A 13,598-nucleotide genomic window follows, 5' to 3' on the forward strand; every position below is an offset into this window, starting at 1 on the left:
CTGTTATTATCATCCTCCCTATAACTCACCCTGGGGATGCAGAGGTGACCCAGGAGTGGCCTTAGCCTTTATAGGGTTCACAGACCACACCCTTCTTCTTAAAACCTTTCTTCTATTATTTTCTTTTGGTTTTCATGAAACCACGCTGTCCCTGTTTCCTCCTACTTCTCTGGTCATTGCAGTTGCCTTTGCTTCTTCCTTTAGCCAGACTCTCAACCTTAGCCATTCTCAGGCTCCATCTTGGGACCCCTTCTTTTTGTTTTTGTTTTGTTTTGGTTTTTGGCCACACCTGTGGCTTATGGCAGTTTCCTGTGCCAGGGATTGAATCCGAGCCCAGGTCACAGCAACACTGGATCCTTTAACTCACTGCGCTGGGCCAGGGATCAAACCTGTGCCTCCCCAGTGACCCAAGCTGCTGTGGTCGGATCCTTAATCCACTGCACCAGGGCGAGAAGTCCACTGGGACCTCTTCTTGATCTACACCCTCTCCCAGGGATGGTGAGTAGCGCCTCCACACTGATGATAACACCTTTACATCTCTGGTCCAATCTTTTCCCCAGGACTCAATTTCCATAGAATGAACTGCTTAGCTGACACTTCCAGTTTGGTACCTGATAGTCATTCCCAATGGAGATTCATGTCAGAAATCCCAATTTCCTCACCTCTCTTCCAACTGGTCTGCATCCCAGTCTCCTCCATCTCTCTTCACGGCACCACCCTCTGCTCAGTTGCCCAAGTCTTGATCCATCTTTGATGCTTCTTGCATATAACCCGTGTGCAGGTCCTATGGAGGTGTGGCCAAAACATTTATCGAATATGTCCCGCTCTTTTTGTCTCCACGGTCAGCACCCCAATTCAAGCTACTATGATCTCTTAGGAGACCAGTTCATTGGCTTCCACTCATGCCTCATGAAAAACCATCATTTACACAAGAAGAAGATCCTTTTAGAGCATTCCCCTATTGTGATGGCTTCCGTCGTGCATAGGGTACACTCCTGCAAGGCCATGTATGGGCTGGATGCTATAAACCTCTCCAGGCTCCCCTCCAGTGCCCATGTGATCCAGCCACTGGCCTTCCCTTTGGTCTTTGAAAATGCAACACTCGTCGTTGCTTCAGGGCCTTTGTTTACTCAGAATTCTCTTGCCTGCCTCATTAAATGGCTCATTCTTGTCATCCTTCAAGACTCAGCTTACATATCAGAAGCCTTTCCTGATCACACTATCTCAGCAGACCCTGCCCCTGGCCACTCACCCAGGCACCATCCTGTGGCTCACCCTATGCATTCCTGGCACAATCTGCCATCACCTGGCTCTGTTGCTATTCATGGTGTGTCCTCTCCAGCCGAATACAGCTCCTCAAAGGCAAGAACCTCATCTGTCTTGCTCACCACCAGGTCTTGGAACATAGTAGGTTCACAGTAAACATTTGTCCAATGAACGAATGAATGAATACATTGGATGATAAACACCTTAACAGGAGAGAGTCCGGAGAACAGAGCTGCTCTCCCTGGGAAAGTGAAGGAATCTTCTCATACTGGGAGCCTTTGGGCTGATGATGAGAGATGAGAAAGAAATTACCAGGAGGGGAGGTGGGCAGCCCTCCCATCTCCAGCGGACACAGAGCACAGAGTAGGAGAGCCTCCCCATGCTCGGGAAGCTGCAGGTGGTCTGTGGGCTTGAGAGCAAGGAGGAAAGGTGCAGAGGCAAGGGCCTGGCCCGGCCCCTGTGCTCAAGGCTGGCTGCCTAGGTTTCCTTTGTGGTGCTTCCTGTTTGTTCCCATTGATTCATCACAGGATTTTTGTGGCAAGAATTTCAGTCCAGCCATACAGAGAATGAGGGGGAAGCCTTCACGGGGCCACTTCAGCGATCCAGACTGCGAGATAAAGGATGTTGTTTTGTTTCTTTGAGTTGCTCGGTTGTTTTTAAAGAAAGAATTCTCTATTTTTCTGAAAGTTTCTCCTTTCTGCTTTAGGACATGTACCCTGACTTCCATAAATATCTACTTTAAATTTTAAAAAACAGACAGGCAGATATTTTAGTTGATAATAAAAAGAATGGATTTGGGGGTTTTTTTTGCCTGAGGTTCATGAGGAAACAGCTGTCATGGGCACATCTGAGCAGGAGAGTTGACTGGAAGTTCTATAACCCTCCTGGCTCTTCCCACCTCCCACCTTTTTGAGAGTCGAAGCCTGATAGGTCCCAGCCCCCCAGGTGGGAGTCGGGGAACTGCCCAGGGCTTCCTTCCAATGGTGAGGGCAGTTACCTTGCTGGATGGTGCAGGATGCCAGCATGGGCCAGTAACAGAGACTGGTTGGAGTCTCTGACTCTTCCTGCTGCCTCACTCAAGTTACTTAACCTCTCTGAGCTTTGGCTCCCTCCTCCATATGAAGGGAACAGGAAAGCCGCTCACCTCCTCAACTTGTCCTTATCTCCACCTAAGATGCAGTGTCTCTCTCATCTCCAAACTGAGATAGATCCCTCTGCCCTTCCTGGGTCAGGTCTCCCTTCACGTGGGAATGAAGATGTGATGAACCCCGAAGTGTGGCCCTAATGTAGAGGAGCCAGCACCTCATCACAGCGTGAAGCCCAGGCTTTGGCGTGTGCCAACTGAGGGGAAGCAGGGAAGCAGCTCAGAATGTAGGGGAAAAAGAAAAAAAGTCAACCCCTTTCCTCCCTGGTGTCTAGGAGGAGGCAAACTCCACACTAAATTATGTCCCAAATATGCCCTAAGGTAGTTTTAATTTTATTGTCACTGATTTTAATTTACTTTTAGGCCCCTGTTTGCAGAATGAGCTGTTGGCTGCTGGCAAGGGGACAGCCCTTCATCATTTGGTTTTAATTAAGGTTCTTATGTTTGGAAGGAAAGGACAGAGATGCTGTCCCCCTGTTCCCGCCCCCCCCCCCAATTCTATTCTCAATCCCGAATTGTAATTAAGGGCCCTGCCTTAGCAGCACACCCCTTGCTCTGACAAGGCTGCAGAAAAGGACCTTGTTTGACTACTGGACAAAAGTTCAGATGCAGCTATTCATTCATTTAATTCACTCATTCTTCCATTGATTTATTTCATATGCATCCCCTTACTAAACCTCTAATGATAACCTACAATATACCAGGCCTTGCTCTGGTCCTATGGATTTAAAAAAAAATCAAAAATGTATGGTCCCTGCCCTGAAAGAGGTCACATTTTAATGGGAGATAGAAATAAACAAAACATCATTATGCCATGTGGTAAATGACAGGAGAGAGATATGTACCTTGATTTATGAGAGCCCAGAGGAGGCTGTTAATTCATCCCTGAGGGATTAAAAAAAATGCTATTTGAATTAAAATTTTGTTCCAGTCAGATGACTAATATTAGATGCTGTAACAAGGAATCCCCAATTCTCAGTAGCTTAATACAATAAAAGTTCATCCCAGTCTGATGCAGGTCATTTTCCTTCCAGTGTTGATTCAGGGAACTCACCTTTTTCCATCTTATGATGCCATTATTTTTATATGTAGCTTCCAGGCACAAGAGCAAGAATATGGGTGATTGTGAGCAGGTTTAATGGCCAGGCCTGGAAATAGCACTTGTTCCCACTGCCCACATCCCATTTGATCTTAGCCAAATATCAAGGGAACCTGGGAGCTGTCTTCCATGGTCCAAGAAAAGAAGATGGAATTGGTGAGCATCTCCTTGGTTTCTGCCTTAAGTTGTAAGGTTGTAGCAGAGTTAGCCAGATAAAGAGAAAATGTATTCCACTCAGAAGAGATATTCATTGTTTGTAAATGTGGAGACAAAAGTCACAAGCATAGAGTCCTAAATACTCCAGGCAGCTCCACAGAGCTGGAGTGTAGGGTAGACCAGAAGCAGCCAGGGCTGAGACCAGACAGGGTACAGGGACCAGATCATGCAGGGCCTTTTCAAATATATTAAGGGGTTGGATTCTATCCTGTGAGCAATAGGAAGGGGAGAGCAGTTTCAAGTAGAGAAGTGACATGATTTGTTTGCATTTTAAAAGGTCACTCTGAAGCAGCAAGGAAACCAGGTCAGAGGCTATTGTAGGAGAACAAGAAAGAGATGATGAAACTTGGATCAGATATCATCCCTGTCCTCAAGATGCCCATAGAAGGCAGACATACTTTTCAGCCAGATTAGGGATACAGTAACAAGCCAACATCAGGGTCCAGGCAAGAAGCCATTTGGAAAATAAGGGGGGATTTATTTTAGCTGAGCATGAAGAAATCGTGAAAAGTTGAAGAAAGTTGTATCTCCTCTCTCTCTTCCAACAACCACTCTTTTGTTTTGGTTTTTCGTTTGTTTTGTTTTTTAGGGCTGCACCTGCAGCATATGGAAGTTCCAAGCCTAGGGGTTGAATCAGGGCTGCAGCTTCCAGCCTATGCCACAGTCATAGCAATGACAGATCCGAGCTGTGTCTGCGACCTAAGTCACTGCTCATGGCAACATCAGATCCTTAACCCACTGAGTGAGGCCAGGGAGCAAACCTGCACCCTCATGGATACTAGTCGAGTTCATTACTGCTGAGCCACAGTGGGAACTCCCCAACCACCAGTTTTAAAGATGTAAAAATGGAGGCACAGGGAAGATCTGCTACTTATGGTCACAGATTATGTTAATATTAAAACCAGAGTCAGAAATTCTGCCTCTGCCTTCCCTGCTCCATTCTAATGGACCAACACAAGTCCATAAAGCCAGTCTAGGCACAAGACATAATCAGGATGGTGATGGAATTAGTATTTCTGATCTTTGGCATTTCCAGCAAACTGCTGAATCTGTGTAATAAAGAAGAACTAAGACTTCAAACTCAGACCCCATGCAGGTAAATTTCCTAGACCTTTTTCTTCTCCAGTTAGAATCTAAACTCTCAGAGTGGGAAAGGATCTTGGAAACTAACTAATCCTATAACACTGTTTTGGAGATACAAGCCAATGCAATTAGATACAAAAAAGAAATTAGAGGCAGAAAAACTGAAAAAGAAGAGATAAAATTACTATGTATAGGTGATAAAATTACAAACCGGGAAAACCCTGTCCCCAGCTCAGGCTTCCTTACCTCCTGTTGCTCCTCAAACATGCCAAGTGCATTACTTCTCCTTCTTCCGGGAAACTCTTCTACCTGATATCCTCAAGACTAACTCTCCTATTACATTCGAGTCTCTATTTTTCTAGAGCCTTTATTACTTTCTATTCCTTTACTATGCTTTGTCTCCATGGCATTAATGCTTCCTGACATATTGTATATATTTATTCATTGATTTTCTTTCTCTCCTATAGACTGTAAACTCTTTGAGATCAGGAGTTTCTATTGTGTTCATTGCATAGTCCCAGTGCCTAGAACACTCTCTGTCACATAGTAGGTACTCAGTGGTCATTTGTTGAATAAGTGAGCAAATGAAAATTTAAACAATAAAATGAGAAATTATTATGGGAAATAATAGAATTAGTGAGGTGTCTGTGTACAAATTTAATGTGTTGAAAATAAGAGCCTTTATATTTATAAAAAACCACCAGTTAGAAGAGTTAATAGCGGAGTTCCCGTCGTGGCTCAGTGGTTAACGAATCCCACTAGGAACCATGAGGTTGCAGGTTCGGTCTCTGGCCTTGCTCAGTGAGTTAAGGATCCGGCATTGCCAGGAGCTGTGGTGTAGGTTGCAGACTCGACTTGGATCCCACGTTGCAGTGGCTCTGGTGTAGGCCGGTGGCTGCAACTCCGATTAGACCCCTAGCCTGGGAACCTCCATATGCCGCAGGAGCAGCCCAAGAAATGGCAAAAAAAAAAAAAAAAGAAGAGTTAATAGAGGAGCTCCCATTGTGGCTCAGTGGTAACAAACCCGACTAGTATCCATGAGGATGCAGGTTTGCTCCCTGGCCTCACTCAGTGGGTTAAGGATCCCACGTTGCCGTGAACTGTGGTGTAGGTCACAGATGTGGCTCAGATCCCATGTTGCTGTGGTGTAGGCCAGCAGCTGGTGCTCTGATTTGACCCCTAGCCTGCGAACTTCCATATGTTGCAGGTGGGCCCTAAAAAGACCAAAAAACAAAAAGAGTTAATAGAAGAAATCATGTTTACAACAACAACTAAAACTATAAACTGCCTTGGCATCAAAAATAAATATTCAGTGTCTATATAAAGAAAAAAAACCCCTGTATTAAACTTCCCATTATACCCAAAAGAAAACTGAAAAATGGAAATTCAAAACATATTCTTAGATTGGAAGGCTCAAAATCATAACAGTCCATTTTTCCTACATGAATATGAAAATCTAAAAGGATTATATTACAAATGCTGAGAATATCGACAGGACTTGAGGGAGCAAGGAAAACTAAAGAAGCTACTTACAAAGATTGTATAGAAAAATATGTAAGAAAATATAGGAAAATTTGGGAAAAGAAGCATAATGAGGTAATACTAGCCCTCCAAATATTAAAATACATTAAAAAGTTAATATAATTTAAATTGTGTAATACTAACACATGAATAGACAAATGATTAGAGCAGAACACAAAGTCTAACAATCAACCCATATACATACAAAAAATTTATATGGTAAGATGGCTTTTTGAGTCAGTGGGGAAAAGATGCACAGTTTGATAAATGGTGTAGGACAATAAAGTTTAATCCTTACCTCACACCTTACATCCATGTAAATTAAAATTGAAATGAAATATTTAAATATAAGAAATGAAACCATAGACATAATACCAAAAAAATGGTGAAGAATTCAACCCAGAAACCACAAAAGGAAAGATTGATAAATCTGTCTAAAAAATTAGCATTATAAAATTTCTGCATCGAAAAAAGTACTAGAAGATGAAAAGTCAAAAGACAAATGACAAACTGAGCAACAATATTTTTATACTACACTAAAGGCTAATTCCTCATCAATAATGAATAAAGCCCCCAAAGCCCAGTTTTTTAAATGGGCAAAGGAAATGAACAGACAATTCATAGAAAAGAAAATGCAAATCATTCCTAAACATGTGACAAAAATAACCATGTAACAAAAGATAATTATACTGAGAGAAAGTCTGATTAAAACTAGGTATCATTTTTCAACAATCAAATTGGCAAATATCAAAAAGTTTGGAAGTTCCTGTAGTTGCTCAGCGGAAATGAAACCGACTAGGAGCCACAAGGTTGCAGGTTCAATCCCTGGCCTTGCTCAGTGGGTTAAGGATCCGGTGTTGCCGTGAGCTGTGGTGTAGGTTGTAGACATGGCTCAGTTCTGGCACTGCTGTGGCTGTGGTGTAGGCCTGTGGTTACAGCTGCGATTGGACCCCTGGCCTGGGAACCTCCCTATGCCACGGGTGTGGCCCTAAAAAGTTTGGCTACACCCATGTTTTCAAGGTAATCAGGAAAGAGACGCTGTTTGACATTTTTGCATTTCTAGGACTGTAAACGGAAGGTCAGTGCCTCCGTGTCGATCAGAATTGCAAATGCACATAGAACCCAGAAATTCAACTTCTATGTAAAACTGTATGTATGTGAAATGGTGTTTGGAACAGGAAACAAATGCCTATCAGTAGAGGACTGGTTAGATAATTTAGATATGGCTGCTAAAGAAAAATGAGGTAGCTCTTTACGTATTGAGGAAGAATTAACGCTAAGATACGTTACGAGGAAAAATGCTGATCCAAATGATGTGTTTTGAGTGTGGTACCTTTGTGTGTGTGTGTGTGTGTGTGTGTGTGTTGGCGTAAAATGGATCAGAGGAGGAATATTTGCTTGTTTGTGTGTGAACCATCTCTGGAAGGATGTATGAGAAACTGATAACCTGAGTTGCCCTTTGGAGAGTGAGCCTGGTGCCTGGAGGACACGGGTGGAAGGGAGATTCTTCACTGTAAATTCTTTCATATCTTTTTGACTTTGGAACCATGTAAATCAATCAATATAATTCACTTTCTGGCTATTTTACGTAGAATCACCTTAGGCGCCAGGCATCAGGACGGGGCAGTGGGAGCCACTCCGGAGCAGTTTTCAGAGATGCTAGGCTCTCCTTCTCGCTCCTTCACTAACCTGTGGGCTGCCTGTAAGCAGGCCACCTCCCCAGGCCCAGCTGGTCTGGGAAAAGGTCTGAGAAACTGGTTTCCTAGTTCCGCTTCAGCTCCCACATGCAGAGCTATAAATTGCGGTTTTTCCTTACACATTTCCTAAGTCATCTCTCTACCACCTCCTTTCCTCTGCAGCTCGTCAAAAGCTCAGAGGAAAAGACAGACAATTGAAGAAAATAAAATTGCCACGATGACTTTTATAGGGCTCCTGTTGAATCATTGTGTATTCTACCTCCAAAGCTGAAAGTGATGAGTTTAATATCACACAGAGCAGTGCATCCTGAATCTCTCAGAAGGCAGCTTATCTACCCAGAGAACTGGGAGCTCGGCAAGGCGTGATTTTTCACTCCAACTCTGAGGCAAATGAAATGACAGTCATCCGGCCCACATTCTAGAAGCAGCGTGGTGTTCATTTGCTTTTAACTTTGTTTAAAAGTGTCCCAAGGAGGGAGAATCCTCCTCCGTGTAGACTTTTCTTCTTTCCCAGGACTGCCTGCTAGGAAGCAGATGGAAACACGGCCAGGTTTTGCCTTGGCTGTTTCAAGTGTCGCCTGTTGATGGTGACACATTACCGGTGCGAGGGGCCGGTCCCAGTTAGGCTGTGATCTGGGGCAGATCCCTCGCCCACTGGGGGCTCCTGTTACTCTCAGAAAGGATTCGTAGGTGTCAATTGGACTGATGTTTAAGAAGAGAAAGTCGTATTTGAGGGACATTTAAGTTCTACGGGCCTGAAAATCCATCCCCCAATTCTCCGTCCATCCATGCGGTGTCTGGAGTAATCCCTCTGGGTCATTTCCTGGGTCGTTCAGTCCTTCTGCATCCAGCTACGGGGCCTCCTTCATGGACAGGCACTGGGTTCTTTACTGACAGCCCCCTACCTTCAGCGAGCTCACGGATGAAAAGGTTTCAAACACGACCACGCCAGGCTGGGAGTGCCTTGAATACGTGCAAGCAGAGAGCAAAGCCTGGTCACAATTACCTTTATGGATCACCAGGATATTTTTTCCCATACACTCCATTATGGGGGAGGAGGTGTGGCATCATGAAATGAGGTTAAATGAAAGAATTAACTCCGATGTCATAGGTAAACCTCCCAGAATGGTGGCTGGCGTGCATTAGCATTACAGTAAATGATAGTAATTACTACTGCTGAGAGGGAGTCCCACTCCAGCTCTCCGAGGGTGGAATTACAATCCTCCTATTTCAAGTCGAAATTTCAAAGTGGGTCTGTGTACCCCAGGCACGATTTTTACCCCCGACTCCCTCAGCTAGTAACAGCCCTGTTGGGGCACGACCATTAACAAGCCTAAATGTTACCTGAAGTTATTTCTCATGAATCGGAGACACACATTCTGCCGATGCCTTTAATCAGGAGTGTATTAAGTACCCTGGGCAGGCATTACTTCTTTAGAAGACCTCTAAGGAAGGCTGCTAATGGCAGTGCTCTCAGACCCTGAAGGCAGACGGTGTTGAGAGTAAGGAGAGATGGAGCCTCACTGGTCTCAAGGCCTGCAATCCCAGCGCAAGTGATTGCTATGCGGCTGGCTCAAAAGGAAGTGTGGGGGGTGTGTGTAAGGCCAGCTCTGGGGCCCTGACTTCTCACTGGTCATCCTTCCTCCCCACAGAAAACGAGCCTGGAGTTTTATATCGACATCCACGCCCACTCCACCATGACAAACGGCTTCATGTACGGCAACATCTTTGAGGATGAGGAGCGCTTCCAGAGGCAGGCCGTCTTCCCCAAGCTCCTCTGCCAGAATGCCGAGGACTTCTCCTACGTGAGTCCAGAGTTCCCTGTCCGCCAGCCCCCGCTCCCCGCCCCAGGCCGCCCGCCCTCCCTCCCGCCCTTCGCGCCCCGTCTTTCTCCTCGCTCAGCTGTTTCCTTTGCCATTCAGAGAACACCTGCTCCTCCCTGGGGCTTGCATGGGTGATGAAGATGGAGGTAAACGCGCTTTGTCTGCGCCCGCAAGCAGCTCATCCCCCAGTGGGGAGGGAGACGCTTGGCTTGTCTGAGGAGCTGGAGGGTGTTGAGCTGACCCGACTCCAGCGTGGACAGGATGAGCAGCTGAGCTCCTGCCAGGGCCAGGCCCTGCCCAGGGCTTTCTCGGACCTCTGACCTTCCTCCTTTTTAGTAGGAGGCTGGCCTGTCTGCCCGAGGGGGTCATACGGCTGCCGTTCTCTGCCTCCACCCCCCTTTCTGGGCCTCAGTTTCTTTGTCAGTACCTTGTGGGTGATGGTTTTCTGCCGTGCCTGCATCAGACGTTCCTGGGAGGACAGAGGCTGTGATAAATAGGAAAATGCTTTGTGGGCAGTAAAGACCTCAACAGACTCCACAGCCTGTTGTTCCTACACCCTCACATGCCGGGAAGGCCTGGAGAGGCTGAGGGCTGCCGTTAGAGTGATTTGCAGCAAAAAGTAATATTGGAAGATAAGGAGGGGATCAGCCTGCAGTGTGGGGACACGGGAAAGAGCTTTTGCACATTTGCCTTTGTTTTGATATGAAATCTCTGAGGTCTGTTATTTCCACGTGGCTAGAGGGGGAAAGGCCCACAAAGGTCATGGCAATTTTTGAAGCTGATGAGCTGAAAACTTGCCTGCCCGTTGCTTCAGGCCAGGACATTAGGGGAGATGATGAGTTTCTCCATGAGGTAAGATGAGCTTTGAATCCCAGAATCTTTGAATTCCAGACCAGGAAAGGAACTGGGAGATCATTTAGCCCAATCCACTCTTTATACCCAAGAGACACTGATAGCCCAGAGAAGTAGAGTCTAGGAGTTCCGGTTGTGGTTCAGCAGGTTACGAAGCCGACCAGAATCCATGAGGATGCAAGTTCGATCCCTGGGCCTGCTCAGTGGGTTAAGAATCTGGCACTGCTGTGATCTGTGGTGTAGGGTGGCAGACGCAGCTCGGATCTGGCGTTGCTGTGGCTGTGGTGTAGGCCAGCAGCTGCAGCTCCGATTGGACCCCTAGCCTGGGAACCTCCATATGCCATAAATGCAGCCCTAAAATGCAAAAAAAAATTAAAAGTTGAGTATCTAGGTCAAGGTCACGCAGCATTTGAAGCAAGTAGCGTTAAGATGGCTCGTCATTTGCCACTCAGGGATAACAACCGCCATGCTTGTTTCTGTGGATATCTCTGTAGGTAGCCAGTGCTTGACTTTCTGAACCCACTCTAGTTTCAGAGCAGACCATGATCTCCTGGAGGAGACCCTGGGAGACTGTCGTTTTCCAGGAGGCTGGGCCACAGGCCTCAGAGCCCCGATGGGGGTGAGGTTTCCAGGGCCCACAAAAGGGGTGCAGTCTGGGAGCTTTCTTTCTGGCCTTGCCTGAGGATGTTCCTGCGTTGCAGCCTCCTTAAGAGCTCAGGGCATCTCTCCTCTGCGCTTCTCTGATCCTCCAGACCCAACTCTAGAATGAGAGAGTCGGGTTTCAGCACATGGACTTGAGCTGTTCTTCCAGATCTGGCACTCAGATTTTTTGATCCTTTCCTTAAAATGCACAAATGCATGCGTGCGCGCACACACACACATGCATGCACGCACGCGCATGCACGCCTGCACACACTCAGCTCTCTCTCTTTCCATCTCTCTCTCTCTGTCTGTCTTGGTTTGCTGTTTTCTTTCTCCCTCTTCTCCTCCCTCTTTTCCTTCTTCTCTTATATTCTGCTGAGCAAGACATGCTTTCTTTTATTACAGCCAGTCTCTGGAGTTCTTGTTGTGGGTCAGCGGGTTACGAACCTGACGAGTATCCATGAGGACATGGGTTTGATCCCTGGCCTCGAACGGTGGGGGATCTGGCGTTGCTGTGAGCTGTGGTGTAGGTCGCAGAGGCAGCGCCGATTGCCTTGCTGTGGCTGTGGCCTAGGCTGGCAGCTGCAGCTCTGATTCACCCACTAGCCTGGGAGCTTCCATATGCCACACGCGTGGCCCTAAAAAGCAAACAAGCAAAAAGCCCAGTCTCTTCATTTGCTTAGACCTCCATGGGTTAGCATAGAAAGCCTGTCTAATCCCAAGGAAACTGACCCTCATGACTCTGTGAAAGAGATATGCTTATTCCCTCTGATTTATAGATGGGAAACGGAGGCTAAGACAAGTAAGGAAGGTTTCCTGACCTCTCACACATTTTTGAAGGGCAGACTTGAGACACTGGCCTGCTGGCTCTTCCCCGTCTGCACCCACTGTGATGGGTAGAGGACACCCACGGGAAGAAGCAGCCGTGTCCCTGCTTCCCGCTGAGGCTGAGCGGGAACTCAGCTGTCACTGGCAGAGGAGGAGTTTTGTGCAGGTGTCTGGGGTCCACAGGGTCCTGGGTCCTTTCTGTACTGTGTCCCTTACTAGGCACCTCCATATCCTCACCTAGAAGGACAGCACTGTGACACCCACGTCCAGGGGTTACTGTGAAGCCTGAGTGAGTGACTACATGGGCAACAAAACTGTAAAATTGAAATTCCATCATGATTATCATTGTAATTGCTTCTTATTCTCTAGTTTTCCGTGCTCCATCTGTTCTCACTCAAATTTCCACAACTTTTTTTTTTGTGGGGGGGGGGCTGCGCCTGTGGCATGTGGGGGTTCCCAGGCTAGGGGTCGAATCGGAGCCACAGCTGCCAACCTACACCACAGCAGTGTAGGATCTGAGCCACATCAGTGACTTACACCACAGCTCACCGCAACACCCGATCCCCAACCCACTGAGAAAGGTCAGGGATCGAACCCTCAATCTCATGGTTACTAGTTGGATTCATTTCCTCTGCGCCACCATGAGACCTCCCACGAATATTTACTACATGGAGGTTACTGTGCCCTAAGAACTGGGCTGAAGCTTTCACTTAATTGTTTATTTAATCTGTCCTTCTAATAATCCCGCGATGTGGGACTCATATCCCATGTTTCAGATGGGGAAGCTGAGACTCGGAGGGGCTGGGAGATTTGCTCAGGGTCCCTAAGCAGCAGGTGCCCAGCCTGACTTTCTCCTCCCCTCTCTGTCCTTCACAGTCCAGCACCTCCTTCAACCGGGATGCCGTGAAAGCGGGAACTGGCCGTCGCTTCCTCGGTGGGCTGCTGGACCACACCTCCTACTGCTACACATTGGAGGTTTCCTTCTACAGCTACATCCTCGGTGGCACCACGGATGCTGTGCCCTACACGGAGGAAGCCTGTATCCTTGGCAGCTCCCCCTACCTCCCCCAGCCCTGGGCCAGCTCACGTCCAGCCGAGAGGATCCAGGTCTGCCAGGACTTATGAGGTAGGTCAGGGAATTTTGTCTCCAACTCAGGTGAGGGCTGAGACTCTGGGCTGAGGATGGACGTGGCTAATTCTGCTGGTGGCATCATTGGCTTGTCCTGTTTGCCCCTTGCCTTCCATTTGGACACCCTCTCGCATCTACCTCTGTGACGTCGCAAGGCTTCCCCAGGCACCTGGACCCTTGGCCTCCCCATACCTGTGCCGCTCCCATCTCTCCCTTTGAGGGTCTTGACTCCTTCGCAGCCTGAACACATCTGTTCCCCTCCCACTCTCTGTGCCCCTGCTCACTCGCACTCTCTTCC

General features: G+C 47.2%; 1 protein-coding gene across 1 annotated transcript in view; it reads left to right on the top strand.

Annotated features, from left to right (window-relative positions):
- LOC125132212 (BEN domain-containing protein 5) overlaps positions 1-13,598 on the top strand; it is a 241,158-nt gene that overhangs the window by 181,247 nt on the left and 46,313 nt on the right. Inside the window, exons 7-8 of the mRNA XM_047789147.1 lie at positions 9,679-9,831; positions 13,048-13,210. Of these exons, the coding sequence (XP_047645103.1) occupies positions 9,679-9,831; positions 13,048-13,210 (316 nt within the window). The remainder of the gene's footprint in view (positions 1-9,678; positions 9,832-13,047; positions 13,211-13,598) is intronic.

The sequence above is a fragment of the Phacochoerus africanus genome, chromosome 8 (genome assembly GCF_016906955.1).
Source record: "Phacochoerus africanus isolate WHEZ1 chromosome 8, ROS_Pafr_v1, whole genome shotgun sequence".
In the NCBI taxonomy this organism is placed as follows: Eukaryota; Metazoa; Chordata; class Mammalia; order Artiodactyla; family Suidae; genus Phacochoerus; species Phacochoerus africanus.